Below are 18,568 nucleotides of genomic sequence, written 5' to 3' on the forward strand. Positions count from 1 at the left end.
TCAAGACCCTCGGATCCCAAGCCAGCCACCCTAACCACAAAGCCAACACCAGGCATGATGGAGATTAAAAAAAAGATCTTGGTTTTGGATGGGGGGGGGGTGATCTAAAATGGTGGTGAATAGCTGTCTTGAAGATCTGGCAGGAACAATGGGATTGTAGACAATGTCGAAGTTGGTTGCACAGGTGGGAAAAAAAGAGGAACAAATAAGTGGAGATGAGCAATGATTCTGGATTTTGGTAGTTTCACCAGAAGGGAGTTGATGGTGGACCATGTGAGCCTTGCAGAAACCGGAGGGGGGAGGGGGACATACAAAACACAGAAAGAGCAGAGGGTGTAAGACCAGAGAGGTGGGGGTAGAAGACAGAAACCACTAACCTGTCTGCAATGGGAAAGTGATAGGTTCATATACTCAGCTTCGTCATGCGATATTGCACTGATCTTGAAGCCCTTAATTCCCACAACATCAAGGTGTGAGGCAGGGGAGGGTGCTGTAGGCAGCCCAGAGGGGGGTGCTGTACTCCATCAAGCTTTGGATGAAGGCTTTGTGGGTGGATTGGAGTTCAGGTGTGCCAAGAAAGGACTTTACATGATGGAGGATGTCCAGTCAGTGACTGGCTTTGGAGGCAAACTTTGAAATGTGGTTTGCCCAAGAAAGATCAGAGCTGATGGTGACACCCAAAAGTTTGAGTGATTGAATTTCCTCAAGATAATTTTAAGTATATGGAAGGGTTTGCCATGGGTGACGGAGGTCCTTTTGGAGAGGGAGCAAGGTCCAAAATGGTCCTTTTGGCGAGGGAGCAAGAGTATGATATTTATCAGGATTGAAAGACATATTTCAAGTGTTGGACCTGCATGATACTTTGTCTAGATCTGAAGAGCGGCAGGCAGCAGTCGCTTCCCTATCTGAAGAATGAGTGGTGTCACGGCAGAAGGCGGAGTCATCGGCAAATAGTTAAAAGGATACTCCAGAGAGCAGAAAGATCACTGATTAAGATTAAGAATAGGACTGAGCCCAGAACACTTCCTTGGGGCACTCCGGCCTTAACAGGGAGAGGAGATGAAAGGATTCCGTTGAGCCACATGTTGGCAAGTCATGTGTGGAGTTGGCCTTGGATGCCATTGGCAGAGAGTTTGGAGAATAAGGCAGGATGCCAGATTCCATTGAAAGCTCCAGCTATGCCCAGAGAGATGGCCCTGATCTCATGTCTGATATTAAGAGCCTCCATCCATTTTCTCCCCAAGGAGAAGAAGCAGCATGTCGAAGGTAGAGTGACCTGGTCTGAATCCGAATTGGTGATCTGAGATGAGGCCATTGGAGAAAAGGAAGGATTTCATATTATTATTATTATTATTATTATTATTTTGTATGCAGCCTATGGCTCTGGTTGGGTTGCATCATTGCTGGAAGCATGGCTGTGCCGCTGATGTAGTTCCCTGTTTGCAGTAAGCCAGGTTCTCCTTTTGCTGATCTTGGAAGGTTGACAGGCTGGGTCAACCCACCTGGTGTTATATAACGAGAAGACATGCGCTGAAACTCAAGACTCTACGATCTTAAGGCAGCCACTTTAACCATCAAGTCAACATCAGACTTAGAATTTCATATCAACGACGATTATTTATTCCCTGACCTTTTATCGACGTAGTAGGTTTATAATGCTATCCAGGCACCCAATTTGGGAAAGTAAAAATGGTGCAAGAATAGATGAGAATTGTGAGGGATTCGTTTAGTAACATGTATTACCTGCATATCTTCACGGTGCTGTCTCTCTCGATGTTCAAACTCCCGCGTTCTCCGCCTCGTCTCCTCAATGTTCTGTTGTGCAAGTAGATCTTCTGCCTGACCAAGACAGAGTACCAGAACGATATTAATATGAGGCAATATCGAATTTGAAACCTCAAAAAGACAGTTATATCAAATGCACACACACACACACACACACACACACACACACACACACACACACACACACACACACACACACACACACACACACACACACACACACACACACACACACACACACACACACACACACACAGTCTTTTCTTGGGACAACCATTATTCAAAGAGAGATGTTGGGATGGTTTCACATGATTATTTCTCGTGATTATCCCGACATTGTTTACATACTTTTTTGGAGTAACATCCCTACATCCTTTTGCATGAATTTTTATTTTATCATTGCCTCCGCCAGGGAAGGTGAAGGGGGTTGTTTTCTCCCCTTCCTGTCTGTTTGTGATTTGCAAAAATCTAAGATTTTTCAAGTATATTGGTTAGTCGATTTTGTTATTGGGGAGTCGATCTATCTACCCTTATTGTCATGTTTTTCGTCGTTATATTGGGTAGTCGATCTAGTCTACCCTTGTCAGGTTTTCCGTCGTTCTGTCTGTCTGTCTGTTTGTCTGCCCAGGTCAGTACTCCGTTAATCGTAGGCTGATTTTGATGAAACTCTGGTGGTAGGTTCATACCATGACCTAGTGCGCGTTTGACAACCGTTGCTATGGACCCCTCGGTTGCCTCGCAACGGGCCTTTGAAATTTTCAAAAACATCTAAAAAAAAAATATATATCGAAATTCAAAAATCAAACTATGATCGTTTGTGGCCAACACATTCAGCCTCCTTGACAAAAAAAATTCAGCCCGCTCCCATGAAAACTGTCGGAGAAGATAGACTTTGAATGAACCCTGGTCGAAAAAAAAAAAAAAAAACCAAAGAAACGAAGTTCGTTATATCTCAGAGACTATGAGTCAGACATACATGAAACTGGTATGGGAGGTTCATGGTATGTCCGAGTTATGTGTGAGAAAGAACCGTTGCTATGGACGCTTTTGTTGGCTAGTAACGGCTAAAAAACTACTTGATCGACTACCAATGTCCGCCTACCGGCTTGTTTGTCTGTCTGTCTGTGTGCAGGATATCTCAAAAAGTTGTGGACGGATACCGACGAAACTTGGTGGACAGGTTGGACGTGTGACAAGGAAGAAATGTTCCGATTTTGTTGAAGATCTGGATCTGGATATGTTTTTCAGTGATTCGTCTCCATTGAGAGATCGGGCCAAAAATGATATTTAGCATGATATTTCAAAAATACATTGGGCCCAATATGTTCTCATGGATCAGGCATTGCGTGGCAGAGGTATGCGCTCTACCAAGTTCCATTATAGTTATTACTTGTTATCTTACAAATGCTACTGTTTATATGCATTGAATATTATTCGAAACAGTAGTATTATCAGTTCCCATCGTGTACTCCCTTTTTGGCTGCTGGTTGCATCATTGGTTCAGGGCACAGCTATGCGGCTGATGCAGTGCCCCTATTACCAGTACACTGGTGCTCATTTTGCCGACCTCGGAAGGATGGCAGGCTGAATCAACTCCCTGGTGTCAATTCAGTGGCAAACTGGGCTCAAACTCAGGACCCGAGGATCCCACGTCCCCACCCTAACCGCTAAGCCAATACCAGGCTTGTTATTGTCAGTTAAAACAATCAGCAGCTCGGTTTCCTTCAAGTATGTTAAAGTGCAACTTTCAACACCCTCCTGTCTTTCATAACATAATCAAATGAAAGACAAAATACTGCATTTGAGTAATCAGAAGGAACCAGAATAAGCAAAGAGCAATGATAGTCATCAGGAGGAACCTGGATAGGATTTGGGTTTCAGCTGCTACTTCTCTACCCTCAAATGAATCCAGGTGTTGCCAAGTGAGCCTCATTCAAAAAATGGTAACTGGAACGCCACGAAGTGGAGTGCATACCTCGGCCAGGCTGAACAGTTTACGTTTTGTATCCCACTGATAGGCCGGATCTTGATCCGGATCTTCACCAAATCCAATAAATTAGTCCTCGTCACACACCCAACCTGTCCACAGCGTTTTGTCCAAATCCGTTCACAACTTTTTGAGATATCCTGCTCAGACAGACAGACAGACAATCTATCTATAATTCCAGCAGTGTGTGTGTGTGTGTGTGTGTGTGTGTGTGTGTGTGTGTGTGTGTGTGTGTGTGTGTGTGTGTGTGTGTGTGTGTGTGTGTGTGTGTGTGTGTGTGTGTGTCCGCAGTTTCTCAACGACCGCCGGTCCGATCTGATTGAAACTTGCCAGGAATATTGCTGGGGACCCGCGGATGTGCCTTTTCAAGGTTTGATATTAATGTCTGGGTGTCTTAATATTAATATCTGTGTGTTTGATAGAGAGGGGGGCGTCATAATTCAAGAGAGGGGGAGAGAGGGGAGGAGAGTTTTATATAGATAGGCGAGAGAGGGGGGACGTCAATTCAAGAGAGGGGCGAGAGAGAGGGGCGTCAATTCAAGAGAGGGGAGAGAGGAGGGGCGAGAGAGGAGGACAAAAGGAGTGGCGAGAGAGGGGGCATCACATTTCTTCTTCTTCTTCGTTTGATATGACGTCACAATTTACAGAGGGGTGAGAGAGAGAGAGAGAGAGAGAGAGAGAGAGAGAGAGAGAGAGAGAGAGAGAGAGAGAGAGAGAGAGAGAGAGAGAGAGAGAGAGAGAGAGAGAGAGAGAGAGAGAGAGAGATATTAGACGTCATATGAGAGAGGGGGTTTGATATCGCTTTATTTGATTCAATTGATTTGATTTGATTCAAGGTTTGATATTGTTCATCTTCATCCGTTTCAGCTGTTTCCCAGGTTTCCCAAGTTCTGGCCATTTATGATATGGTTGGTCCGATCTAATTGAAATAATGCCTCAATCCAGTCGTCGTTTACACGTACGGGCACGCGAGAGCGAAGGAACGGCCTGTGTGGTTGTTGTTTCTGGCACGCGGTTTGAAAGTTTTTTTTTTTTTTTTGCATGTACGGCCACACACGTACGGGCCCGCACTAGTTAAGAGTAAAAGAGAGGAAAATTAACACACATAAAGGTAAAAGCAAGATTTTGCACAAAGAGAGAGGTGTGTGTGTGTGTGTGTGTGTGTGTGTGTGTGTGTGTGTGTGTGTGTGTGTGTGTGTGTGTGTGTGTGTGTGTGTGTGTGTGTGATATTAGGGTGCTTCATTTTTGGGGGTAAAAAATAAAAGTATGAATATTCATGCTCCCTGGGTGTGCCTTTGTTCCATTTGACAGTAGAAACGAAACATACACACCAAATATGAAGCAGATTGGAGAATGTTTAGGGGTTCCTCAAGTTGGCACAATATTGTTGAAATTTGCCAAACTGTAACTGACAACTTGCCGTCGAATATGCACAACGCAGTACACGTCACAATTAATATGGTTGTTTGATATTTTCAAAAACCACAGCTGTCATATAGGATGAAAGAATAGTTTTTCCAAGGAGACCAAGATGAGCTTTTTGACATTGCAGTGCAAAATGCCCTCTCCATAATGGACATAATTGTGCCAACTTGAGGAACCCCTAAATATCATGGAATTTTGTTCATTTTTTGACCTATAAGTTCTTATGGGGTATTGGAACAAAGGCAAAATCAGGGAGCAGCAAAAATCAAACTTTCATTTTTTGGAACACCCTAATGCATATATATATATATATATATATATATATATATATATATATATATATATATATATATATATATATATATATATGTATATACAGGGTGAGTCAGAAGTAGTGCTCAATTTATGTCAGTTGATTGTTTGTTTGCCTTTGTATTACAGTGCACAAGAAGGTAGAAATAAATGAATGACATGTTTATCTCACCATTTATTCAAGAAAAAATTATTACGGAACTGTACCAAGCTGTTTTACTTGCAATTTTCAAAGTGCCCTCCCTCGTGATCGATGCACAATTGCAGCCGAGCAGGCACAGAGCGGCACACACGTCTGCAGAGTTCGATCTCAATTTCCTCAAACTTTTCCCTGATTTGAGCCTTCAATTCCTGAATGGTACGAGGCTTTTCACGATAAACATGGTCTTTCATGAGCCCCCAAAGAAAGAAATCTGGAGGTGTAAGGTCTGGGGAGCGTGCCGACCACTCGATCGGACCGCGGTGGCCGATCCACTTTCTGGGAAAGTTTTCATCAAGCCACTGACGAACATAACGTCCATAATGAGGTGGAGCTCCATCATGCTGGAAATAACGGTCCTGATCTTGTACCCTGGGCCAAAAGAAGGTTTGCAGCATATCCAAGTAAATTTCTGCAGTGACAGATCCCTCAAAGAAAAAGGGTCCAATTATCCCTAATGGAGATATGGCTGCCCAAACTGTCACTCCAGGTAAATTTACCTCCTTCTCAACTGTCACTCTTGGGTTATTCGCAGCGCAGTAGACACAATTGTGTCTGTTAATTGTGCCATTAACCTTAAAACATTCCTCATCTGACCAGCAGATGTCTAGCATTGTGTCCTCTTCGTGAAGTTTAGCCAAGACCTCTTCGCAAAATTGAAGATGGCGTGCCGCCATCGTTGGTTGATCATTACATTTGTAGTAATGTTTCACGGCCGCAATGCGTTGATTCATTGAAAGGTAATTCACGGTTCACTTTGGTGCAAATTCAGTAACTTTCCAAACTCGCAGCAATAACCTGCAAAACAAAATAAAAAATAAATAAATTACGAAAATTAATAATCTGCAAGACAATTATTAACAACATGACTTCCCAGAAACAATCAGACAGCCGAAAAAAACAGAAATTGGGTGCTACTTTTGACTCACCCTGTATATGTATATATATATAAATGTATATATTGTTGTGGAAATGGCCCTTAGTGTGTTACTAAATATAGGATTAGCCCAGACCCCCCATTAAATGCATGTTTAGCCAGGTTGTTCGGTAAATGGACGCTACATGTGTGTCGGGAGGTGTAAGAGACTGTTCATCGTTGGTACATTGGTGTGTGGACCGAGAGGCTCTTCTTCTTCCTTCCTCTCTCCGGACAATAGACTCTGCCCAGCGCGCTGAGAGGGGGAGCGGCCTACAGAAGGAAGTGAAACTGAAGGGAGGAGTTTGTCGGCTTCGGAAATGGGGTGCGCCCCAGAAAGAAAAGGTGGTGAAACTGAGCGCCGAGGTGGCGCCGATCGGCTGTACATGGGACGGCTGTGTCTGTTTTCGTGAGGAATGAGCCGAAAGAAAGGCCGGGAAGGCAACAGAGAAACGACGAGTGTCGAGTCGCGATCTGCTGGATGAGCAGTCGGCTTTGAGGTGAGAGAGCGCCGAGAAAGAGTAGGTGAACCTGAGGGTCGAGTCCGCCATCTGCCGAGGGAGTAACTGAGCCTGAGTGTCGAGTGAGGATTTCTGCTGAAAAGAAACAAGTGGCTGCCTGCACGTCGAGTCGGCGATCGACTTTCATGTGACGGTCCTCGACATGTTTGTCGATCCGCCTGCCGGAGCCCAACGCCTCAATTTGGCCTGGTCTGGTGAACAGGCCAGGCCTGGACTTGTATACTGGACCTTGTGCGAAACCAGCTGAAACCCACCATCGATCTGACAGTCTTGTGCCGTCGACATTGCGCGGGATCACAACACGCTGAGGAGGGTGTGCGCAAGCGGTGCCTTGCGAAGAAAGAGTACGGCGCCGCCATCTTGCCACGTGGCGTGCTCGAGCTTGGGGCTCGAATCCGTGGACATCCGCTTGTCACGAGCCACATTCGTGCCTTTGACACTTTCCTCTCATCCATGAAACATCACCAAGTACTCTGTGTCTTGTCTGCATGCTGTCCATGTCTTGTCTGCATGTCGTTTAAGGTTTATCTCGTTAGGATCCCCTTCAAAACCCGTAATCCGTAGCTCCCAAGTTAAGAACGGGTTATAGATTAATTATAACATTGTCATGAATGCTTTGCTTGTGTCGTGTTCCCCGATGTTCCCAATAAATCTGGCTGATTCCTATGAAGTTTCCACTTCAAATTAATTTGTGCCGCGTCGAGGAACGATCCGCTCGATTTGGATATAAAAACGAAAATGGTTACAGACTGGTAGACTCCGCTCGGTCTCTGACAAAACCAGTCTGTAACCGGGGTCTATTCCCCCAGCTGGCAAGGTACAGGTGTATTTTGGTATCGTGGTTCGAGACGCGTAACCCGAGAATTGTGCCGAACCAGCTGGCGTTATAACCCCGGAGACGGCGGTGGTTATGGTGGCGCCGAATCTGTAACATTTGGCTGTCGAGAGTAGGGTGCGAAAACCCAAACTGGTTACGGACAGTGATTGACGCACTCGTCCGAGCCCCCTCCCCCACCCCCGGATCTATAACAATATGTATATATATATATATATATATATATATATATATATATATATATATATATATATATATATATATATATATATATATATATATATATATATATATATATATATATACATATATATATATATATATACATATATATATATATATATATATATATACATATATATATATATATATATATACATATATATATATATATATATATATATATACATATATATATATATATATATATATATATATATACATATATATATATATATATATATATATATATATATATATATATATATATTGTTGTGGTTTCCGCTGCGTTCGGTGTGCGGATGACCGTTCCTGCCAAATCTCGGTCGCACGTCCACCGAAGGCCGCAATCTAGTCGTGACTTTCCGGACCAACCCCAAAATCCAGTCACGGATGCCTCAACGCATCATAAACCAGCAAATTCTTCTGTCCACACGCTACAGCAGGGGTCAGGAACGTGTGGCTCGCGAGCCAGGTATGGCTCTTTTGATGATTGCATCTGGCTCGCAGATAAAATTGGAGTTTGAAACTTGGAAAGCCCAATATTTCTCGCAGAAGCTTTACCTATAGTTTGAATGGTGTCGTGCTTCATTCACGTGCAGGGCTGAACTTGGCAGAAGGAGAGAAGAAAAAACACCTCCGAATTGTCTGAAGCGGTTTTTGTTTCGTCCAGTCATGCGGCCGACGCGAGTAGTGATTTCGGTTCCTCCAATGACGTGCCGCCGCCGAGACGCGTCCTGGAATTCATCTCGACCAATCACGCGCCACCGCTGAGGCGACTCGTGATTTCGGTTCCTCCAATGACGTGCCGCCGCCGAGACGCGTCACGGAATTCATCTCGACCAATCACGCGCCACCGCTGAGGCGACAGCATCCCAGAGTCGGCCGGCCGCGCCGCACCTCTCGAGTATGTCAGCCCGTGCGCAGGCCAGCCAGACTCACTTGGGTCAACATCTCCCTCTCTCTCATTTGCTCAAAGCTAACCCTTCGACGAAGAAGATGGCGAAAAGAAAAAAAGATGAGGGGTATCCTACATTTCAGGACGAATGGGCCGAAGAATTCGCCTTTGTGGAGAGAGCAGGTTCTGTGGTGTGTCTATATTGCAATGACAAAATTGCATCGATGAAACGGTCGAATATAAAGCGGCACTTCGACACGCGCCATGCTACCTTTGCATCAAAATACCCTGTGGGAGACAGCAGAAAGAAAGCGTGCCAAGAGCTACTGAGCAGGGTGCAAGCCAGCCAGCAGCAACTCCGCGTATGGACCCGGCAAGGTGACTATAATTCCGCCAGCTTTGCTGGATCTTTCGCAATAGTGAGGAACGGAAAACCATTCACAGATGGCGAGTATGCAAAAACGTTCATGCTGGATGTCGCCAATGAACTTTTTGATGATCTTCCGAACAAAGACAAGATAATCAAACGGATACAAGACATGCCTCGGTCGGCAAGAACTGTTCATGATCGTACCATCATGATGGCAAACCAAGTGGAGGAAACGCAAGTGAAGGACATAAATACAGCGCCGTTCTTTTCCCTGGCTTTGGATGAGTCAGCAGACGTAAGCCATTTGTCGCAGTTCAGTGTGATTGCAAGATATGCTGCTGGTGATACACTGCGTGAAGAAAGTCTTGCTGTTCTGCCAATAAAAGGGTCCACAAGAGGTGAGTATTTATTCAAGTCTTTCATGGAGTTCGCTCAAGAAAAAAATCTCCCTCTGGATAAACTTATCTCGGTGTGTACTGATGGTGCTCCGTGTATGGTGGGGAAAAACAAAGGATTTGTGGCGCTTCTCCGTGAACATGAAAATAGACCCATCCTAAGTTTCCATTGCATTCTACACCAGGAGGCACTTTGTGCTCAGATGTGTGATGGGCAGCTTGGCGAAGTGATGTCGCTGGTCATTCGTGTGATCAACTTTATTGTTGCCCGAGCCTTAAATGCTCGCCAGTTTAAAACACTGCTGGATGAAGTTGGAAATAACTATCACGGTCTGCTTTTGCACAGCAATGTGCGTTGGTTGTCAAGAGGGAAGGTGCTTAGCCGTTTTGCGGCTTGCCTGAACGAAATCCGGACTTTCCTTGAAATGAAAGGGATTGAGCATCCTGAGCTAGCCGAAACTGAGTGGCTCCTCAAGTTTTACTATCTCGTGGATATGACTGAACATCTGAACGAGCTCAACGTGAAAATGCAAGGCATTGGAAATACAGTGTTATCCCTTCAACAAGCCGTGTTTGCTTTTGAAAACAAGCTGGAGCTCTTTATCATGGATCTTGAAACAGGTCGTTTACTACATTTTGAAAAACTGAGACAATTTAAAGATGCATGCACAGCAAGTGAGCCCACTCAAAACTTTGATCTCCACCAGTTAGCTAGCTTCACATCCAGTCTCCTACAGTCATTCAAAGCACGCTTTGGAGAATTTCGTGAGCACACTCGTCTTTTTAAGTTCATCACCCATCCAAACGAGTGTTCACTGAACACAGCCGACCTGAGTTACATTCCTGGTGTCTCCGTCAGAGATTTTGAAGCAGAAGTGGCTGACCTGAAGGCCTCAGACATGTGGGTGAATAAGTTCAAGTCACTGAATGAAGATTTGGAAAGAATCGCACGACAGAAAGCAGAGTTGGCGAGCAAGCACATGTGGACAGAAATGAAAAAACTTCAACCCGAAGACGAGCTGATTATCAAAACTTGGAACGCGCTTCCTGTCACATACCTCACACTGCAGCGTGTGAGTATTGCTGTATTGACCTTGTTTGGATCTACGTATGCATGTGAGCAGTCATTCTCACATTTTAAAAACATCAAGTCCAACCTACGATCACGTCTAACGGATGAAAGCCTCAACGCTTGCATGAAGATTAACCTCACCAAGTACCAACCAGACGACAAAGCCATCAGCAAATCCATGCAGCACCAGAAGTCCCATTAATGGTGAGTATTATAACAACATTATTTAAAAGAATAAATTCAGAGGCTTATTATACTCACATTTAGTTGAATTCAGTCTTAAAATATATTATATGGCTCTCACTGAAATAGATTTCCAAATATTTTGCTTTAATGGCTCTCTGAGTCAAAAACGTTCCCGACCCCTGCGCTACAGGGTCGATCGCCGAATCATCGATGTACCTTATTATTCGCGCGGACAGAAATACCGGGAGTTTATACCATGACGGGAACTGCACGAAAACGAGCCGCTTAAGCGGCTCGTTCCAGATGCGAATGCCGAGCGGTTTTAATTCGCCAAATCCCGTCGGACCAAATTTACTTTTAGCGGCTTTAAAAGCCAGTTAATATCCCGAGCGCACCTTTGCGGTTAATGGAGAAAGTGACGCAACGAGCGGATTAACATTCAAACAATGGGGGTATTTATTTTATAATAGGCAGGGAATGAGGGAAGCACATAAGAACAGATTTATACTGACTAAAGCAATGCAAGTATATACAGCACAAAAGCACTTATACAGTTTGTTACTTACAAGACAGGGCCCACACACACACACACACACACACACACACACACACACACACACACACACACACACACACACACACACACACACACACACACACACACACACACACACACACACAAATGGTGGCTATTGCCTTTAATTCGGCCTTCAGCTCGGAGGATAGTGGAGCCGAAGCCAGGGTCTACTTTGGACCTCTCCTTGACGACGAAGGCAGGACAGGACGATGTCTCCGGACCAGCTCGATGAGCTCCCAAGACCAGCACGACGAGCCCAGCAAGACGACAACCACAGTGGTGACCACCAAGGCCACGACGACGACAAGAGCGCCCGCCGACTCACTTCGCTTCCTCCCTCCCTTCTCTCCTCCTGGGTGGCTCTGGCTTTGTCTGGCTCTGTCTTTTTTGTTCGGCTCAAACCGGTGGTGTCCGGCTCGGTCTCTCTTCTCTCTCTCTGTCTTTCTCCGTCTTTTATTCGCTCCGATGCACTCCCCTACCCCCTTCCCGGCGTGCGGGGAAAGTCCCCTGGGGTGGGAGTTGATCAACAACATACTTGTTTACGCCGTTCTGAGGGACCCACCCAAACCGTCAATTCTGTTTACTTCTCAGAATACCGGGGTGGGAGTTGTCGTTCCTTTCTGACCATACTTTGTGTAGAGGAGGGTTTTTCCTCTTCTCTGGTGGATCTCAATAAAACTCCTCATGATTAAAATAAATCACAGCGCATTCAACATTTATTTACCCATTAAACAAGGGACGGGAGCTATCCATAAAACACGTACTTACCAAGATAACTGATCTCTGGGGACCTGAATGGTTGAGTGCGATCGCCTTCCAAATCCGCAACAATATGTGTATATATATATATATATATATATATATATATATGTGTATGTATATATATATATATATATATATATATATATATATATATATATATATATGTATGTGTATATATATATATATATATATATATATATATATATATATATATATATATATATATATATATCTTCTTCTTCTTCCTCTTTCGGCTTTCTCCCGTTAGGGGTCGCCACAGAGGATCAACCGTCTCCATTTCGTTCTATCCTCCACATCTTCCATTGACACTCCAACCACCCACATGTCCGCCCTCACCGCATCCATGAACCTCTTCTTTGGCCTTCCTCTTCTCCTTCTGCCTGGCGGCTCCATCTTCAACATCCTTCTCCCGATATACTCCACTTCCCTCCTGTGCACATGTCCAAACCATCTCAATCTCACCTCTCTCACTTTGTCTCCAAACCGTCCTACCTGCGCTGTCTCACTCCCAACGAGAATCGCAGCATCTTTAACTCTGCCACCTCCAGCTCCGCTTCCTGTATTTTTGTTAGTGCCACCGCCTCCAAACCATACAACATAGCTGGTCTCACTACGGTCTTATATACTTTCCCCTTCACTCTTGCAGCTACCCTTCTGTCACAAATCACTCCTGCAACTCTTCTCCACCCACTCCATCCTGCCTGCACTCTTTTTCACTTCTCTCCCACACTCTCCGTTACTTTGGACAGTTGATCCCAAGTATTTAAACCGATCCACCTTCCCCACCTCAACTCCTTGCAACCGCACCAGACCACCACTCTCCCTCTCATTTACGCACATGTACTCCGTCTTACTCCTACTGCCTATCATTCCCCTTCTCTCCAGTGCGTAACTCCACCTCTCGAGGCTCGCCTCAGCCTGCTCCCTACTCTCCCTACAGATCATGATGTCATCCGCGAACATCATAGTCCATGGAGACTCCAGTCTGATCTCGTCCGTCAACCTGTCCATCACCATTGCAAACAGGAAAGGGCTCAGAGTCGATCCTTAGTGCAATCCCACTTTTACCTTAAACCGGTCCGTCATTCCTACCGCACACCTCACCGCTGTCACACTGTCCTCATACATATCCTGCACGATCCTCACATACTTCTCCACCACTCCCGACTTCCTCATACAATACCACAACTCCTCTCTTGGCACCCGATCATAAGCTTTCTCTAAATCCACAAACACACAATGTAACTCCTTCTGGCCTTCCCTATACTTCTCCATCAACATTCTCAAAGCAAACATTGCATCAGTGATGCTCTTTCCTGGCATAAACCCATATTGCTGCTCAGAGATCGTCACCTCTCCTCTCAACCTCGCTTCCACTACTCTTTCCCACAACTTCATGGTGTGGCTTAACAACTTTATCCCTCTGTAATTTCCACAGCTCTACACATCACCCTTATTCTTGAAAATCGGAACCAGTACACTTGATCTCCACTCCTCCAGCATCCTCTCACTTTCCAAGACTTTATTAAACAATCTGGTTAACAACCCCATTGCCATCTCTCCTAAGCACTTCCATGCCTCCACTGGTATACCATCTGGGCCAACCGCCTTTCCACTTTTCATCTTTTTCATGGCAGTCCTCACTTCATCCTTACAGATTCACTATCTCCACCTCATCCAACCTTCTCTCTCTCTCATTTTCTTCATTCATCAGCTCCTCAAAGTACTCCATCCACCTTCTCAACACACTCTCCTCACTCATCAGCACATTCCCATTTGCGTCCTTTATCACCCGAGCCTGCAGCACATCCTTCCCAGCTCGGTCCCTCTGTCTTGCCAATCGGTATAAATCCTTTTCCCCTTCTTTTGTATCCAACTTCTCATACAGCTCGTCATATGCCTTTTCCTTGGCCTTTGCCACCTCTCTTTTTGCCTTTCGCCGCCACTTCTTGTACTCCTGCCGACTTTCTTCATCTCTCTGACTATCCCACTTCTTTTTTGCCAACCCCTTCTTCCTTATACTTTCCTGTACTTCCTCATTCCACCACCAAGTCTCCTTATCTTCCTTCCTCTGTCCAGATGTCACACCAAGTACCTTCCTAGCTATCTCCCTCACAACTTCTGCTGTCGTTGCCCAATCATCCCACCCATCTTTACCACCATCCAACGCCTGTCTCAACTCCTCCTTAAATTTCACGCAATAGTCTACCTCCTTCAGCTTCCACCATTTGGTCCTTGGTTCAGCCCTCCCTCTCTTCCTCAACCTCACCTCTAAAGTCATCCTACAGACCACCAATCGATGCTGTCGAGCTACACTCTCCCCTGCCACCACCTTACAGTCACTAATCTCTTTCAGGTTGCATCTCCTGCTTAAGATGTAATCCACCTGTGTACACTTTCCTCCACTCTTGTATGTCACCCTGTGTTCCTCCTCCTTCTTGAAATACGTATTTACCACTGCCATTTCCATTCTTTTTGCAAACTCTACCACCATTTGCCCTTCCACATTTCTCTTGTTGAGACCGTACCAACCCATCACCTCCTCATCCTCTTTATTCCCTTCCCCAACATGCCCATTGAAATCTGCTCCAATCACCACTCTTTCATCCTTGGATACACTCTCCACCACTTCATCTAACTCACTCCAGAAATGTTCTTTATGCTCCATCTCACACCCCATATATGGGGCATATGCACTGATGACATTCATCATCACCCCTTCAATTTCCAACTTCACACTCATCACTCGGTCAGACACTCTCCTCACCTCCAATACCCTCTTGACATAATCTTCCTTCAGGATTACCCCCACACCATTTCTCCTCCCATCCACACCATGGTAGAACAGTTTGAAACCACCTCCAATGCTCCTAGCCTTACTCCCCATCCACTTGGTCTCTTGCACACACAGTATGTCCACCTTTCTTCTCTCCATCATATCAGCCAACTCTCGCCCTTTGCCAGTCATCGTCCCAACATTCAGAGTTCCAACTCTCACCTCCACACTTCTACCCTTCCCCCTCTCCCACTGCCTCCGGACTCGCCTTCCCCGTCTCCTTCTCCTCCTTCGCCCAGCAGTAGCACAATTTCCACTGGTACCCTGCTGACCACCGGTACCGGTGGCGGTCGTTGGTAACCCGGGCCTCGACCGATCCGGTATGGAAATTCGTTTTGTTGTCCGCATAATGATTTGGCATAGGTTTTTACGCCGGATGCCCTTCCTGACGCAACCCTGGTGGCCTCTTACGACACACAGGGATATGGTACACCTATTCTAACCGGGGCATACACCGGGCCCAGTACAACTGTTACTCATTTCGCCGACCTCGGAAGGATGGCAGGCTGAGTCAACCCCCTGGTGTTTTCGACTTGGTTTTATATATATATATATATATATATATATATATATATATATATATATATATATATATATATATATATATATATATATATATCACACACACACACACACACACACGCCGGTAGGCGACATGGGTGGTCGCTATATAATTGCATACTCGTCATAGTTTTTGACGGATCGGGCTGAAAATTTTTGACAGAGGTTGATTACAGTGCGCATAAAAGTGAGGAAGCGGATTTTTGATTTTCGAAAAAAGAAATATAAAAATATTTTTCGGATTTTTTTCAAAGTCCTGTTGCTGGGCAACGGTGGTGTCCATAGCAACAGTGGTCAAAAGCATACAACTAGATCCTGGTATGAACCTACCAGTCAAGTTTTATCAAAATCGGTTGACTCCTCTGGCCTCCAGAGCTGTCCATTACATACATACAGACAGACGGAAAACCTGAGAATAACGGTAGTCTCGCGACCACTATATATATATATATATATATATATATATATATATATATATATATATATATATATATATATATATATATATAATCAGGAGTTGCTCCCTGAGTTCAAGGCTCAAACACAGCAACAGGTACAAGCTCACAGAAGTCTATTATTCACACTTTGGAATCATATGATATATTTTGGATAAATTTAAAATTTATACTGCCCCATCATACTCTACAGGTGATAATTGTACTTTTTCATCGGTATAATATACAAATATACTTGTGACTATAAATAAATACCATGCCACCAAAATATAAAATACTACTTTACCTTTCAACTATCACTTAATAACTTTTAATCTTTCACTTTCAAATAGTTTAGAGGTACCTCTGTCCAATTTTTTTCTTGCCTGTTCATCAGTAACAATCTCTAAAAATTTAATTCAAAAAAGTTTTAACAAATCCTTCTAAAACATGTCCCACTAATGCGTCTTGCAATTTATGGTACAGTTCTCTATCTGATCTGTTATATTATAACTTAGGGAATTCAAGGTATTGCCGTCCACTTCTTATAAACTCGTATTTGAGATATGGCAGGCGTCATTTCCAAGGGTGATTGCATAGTGTATATATATATATATATATATATATATATATATATATATATATATATATATATATATATATATATATATATATATATATATATATATATATATACTTCTTCTTCTTCTTCTTTCGGCTGCTCCCGTTCGGGGTCGCCACAGAGAAATCATCTGTAATGATTTGGCACATGTTTTACCCCGGATGCCCTTCCTGACGCAACCCGGTCACCTCTTACAACACAGGGGTCTGGTACACCTATTCTAACCGGGGTATACACCGGTCCAGTACACTGGTACTCACTTCGCCGACCTCGGAAGGATGGCAGGCTGAGTCAACCCACTGGTGTATTAATTCAGTGGCCCAACAGGCTTGAACTCAGGACCTTTTTGGATCCCAAGCCGCTACCCTAACCACTGCGCCAACACCAGGCAATATGTATATATATATATATGTATATATATATATATATATATATATATATATATATATATATATATATATATATATACATACAGGGGGCTGCAGAAGTAGGTATACAGTAATGAAAACAAAACGTATTCCTTACTGTATACCTACTTTTGCAGCCCCCTGTATGTATGCAGTAGATATATATATACATATATATATATATATTTATACATATACATATATAGATACAGTATATAAATAAAGCTTTTTCTAACCACTGACTCACAGTGATATTAAGGATTGGTACCTTCATGGTGACGTAGAAAGCTGAAATTGTGTTTGCCAATGGGCATTGAAGAGCCGGTACACCGGAAAAAAGATCACAGAATCGTCGGACAACATCCATTAATGAAAATATAAAAAAATGAAAAAAATGCATGTGCCCGACCCGAGATTGGGGACGCACGGTAACTTTAAGCGCCGAATGGCATTGAAGCTGATACACCAGGGAAAAACACAGAACCGTCAGAAAGCATCCTATAAATTAAAATATAAATAAATGAAAAAATCAAGTACAGGTGAGCGTCCCGAGACAATGGGGAAGCACGGTTCGTATACTTACACAATGTGTAAGCATACCCCGTTAGTAATATCTAAAGTTCATTCTAACCACTGACTTACTGACTGATATTAAAGATTGGTACCTTCCGGGTGACATAGAAAGCTGAAATTATGCGTGCCAATGGACATCAAAGCCGCTGCACCGGGAAAAATCACAAAATCGTCGAACAACATTCATATATGAAAATATAAATAAATGAAAAATCAAATGCAGGTGAGTGACCCAAGACAATGAGGAAACACGGTTCGTATGCTTACACAATGTGGAAGCACACCCCGCTAGTATTATAAATAAAGCTCATTCTCGCCACTCACTGAATGATGAACTCACTGACTGATATTGATGTTCGATACCTTCTGGGTGACAGAAAGCTGAAATTTTGCGTGCTGACAGACATCAAAGCCAATACACCAGGAAAAATCACAAAACCATCTGAAAGAGTCGAAATGAAAATATAAAGAAATATATCCATCCATTGGGACCATACTCCGTACAGAGCGTTGGTGCTGCCTAAGCAGTTTACTTGGCTATTGGGCACAATCCTGGATGGGTCGCCACTCCGACGCAGGTAAGTATATATATATATATATATATATATATATATATATATATATATATATATATATATATATATATATATATATA

The 18,568-nt window shown here is 43.8% G+C and overlaps 1 protein-coding gene across 4 annotated transcripts in view; it reads right to left on the reverse strand.

Moving 5' to 3' along the window:
• LOC147020234 (core-binding factor subunit beta-like) overlaps nucleotides 1–18,568 on the reverse strand; it is an 87,987-nt gene that overhangs the window by 9,360 nt on the left and 60,059 nt on the right. For all 4 annotated transcript variants that reach the window (XM_085895425.1, XM_085895424.1, XM_085895422.1 and 1 more), the window contains exon 5: nucleotides 1,744–1,839. In XM_085895425.1, coding sequence (XP_085751551.1) covers nucleotides 1,744–1,839 — 96 coding nt within the window. The remainder of the gene's footprint in view (nucleotides 1–1,743; nucleotides 1,840–18,568) is intronic.

Source organism: Eptatretus burgeri, chromosome 9 (genome assembly GCF_056783735.1).
Source record: "Eptatretus burgeri isolate ZD-2024b chromosome 9, Ebu_testis_v1, whole genome shotgun sequence".
NCBI lineage: Eukaryota > Metazoa > Chordata > Myxini > Myxiniformes > Myxinidae > Eptatretus > Eptatretus burgeri.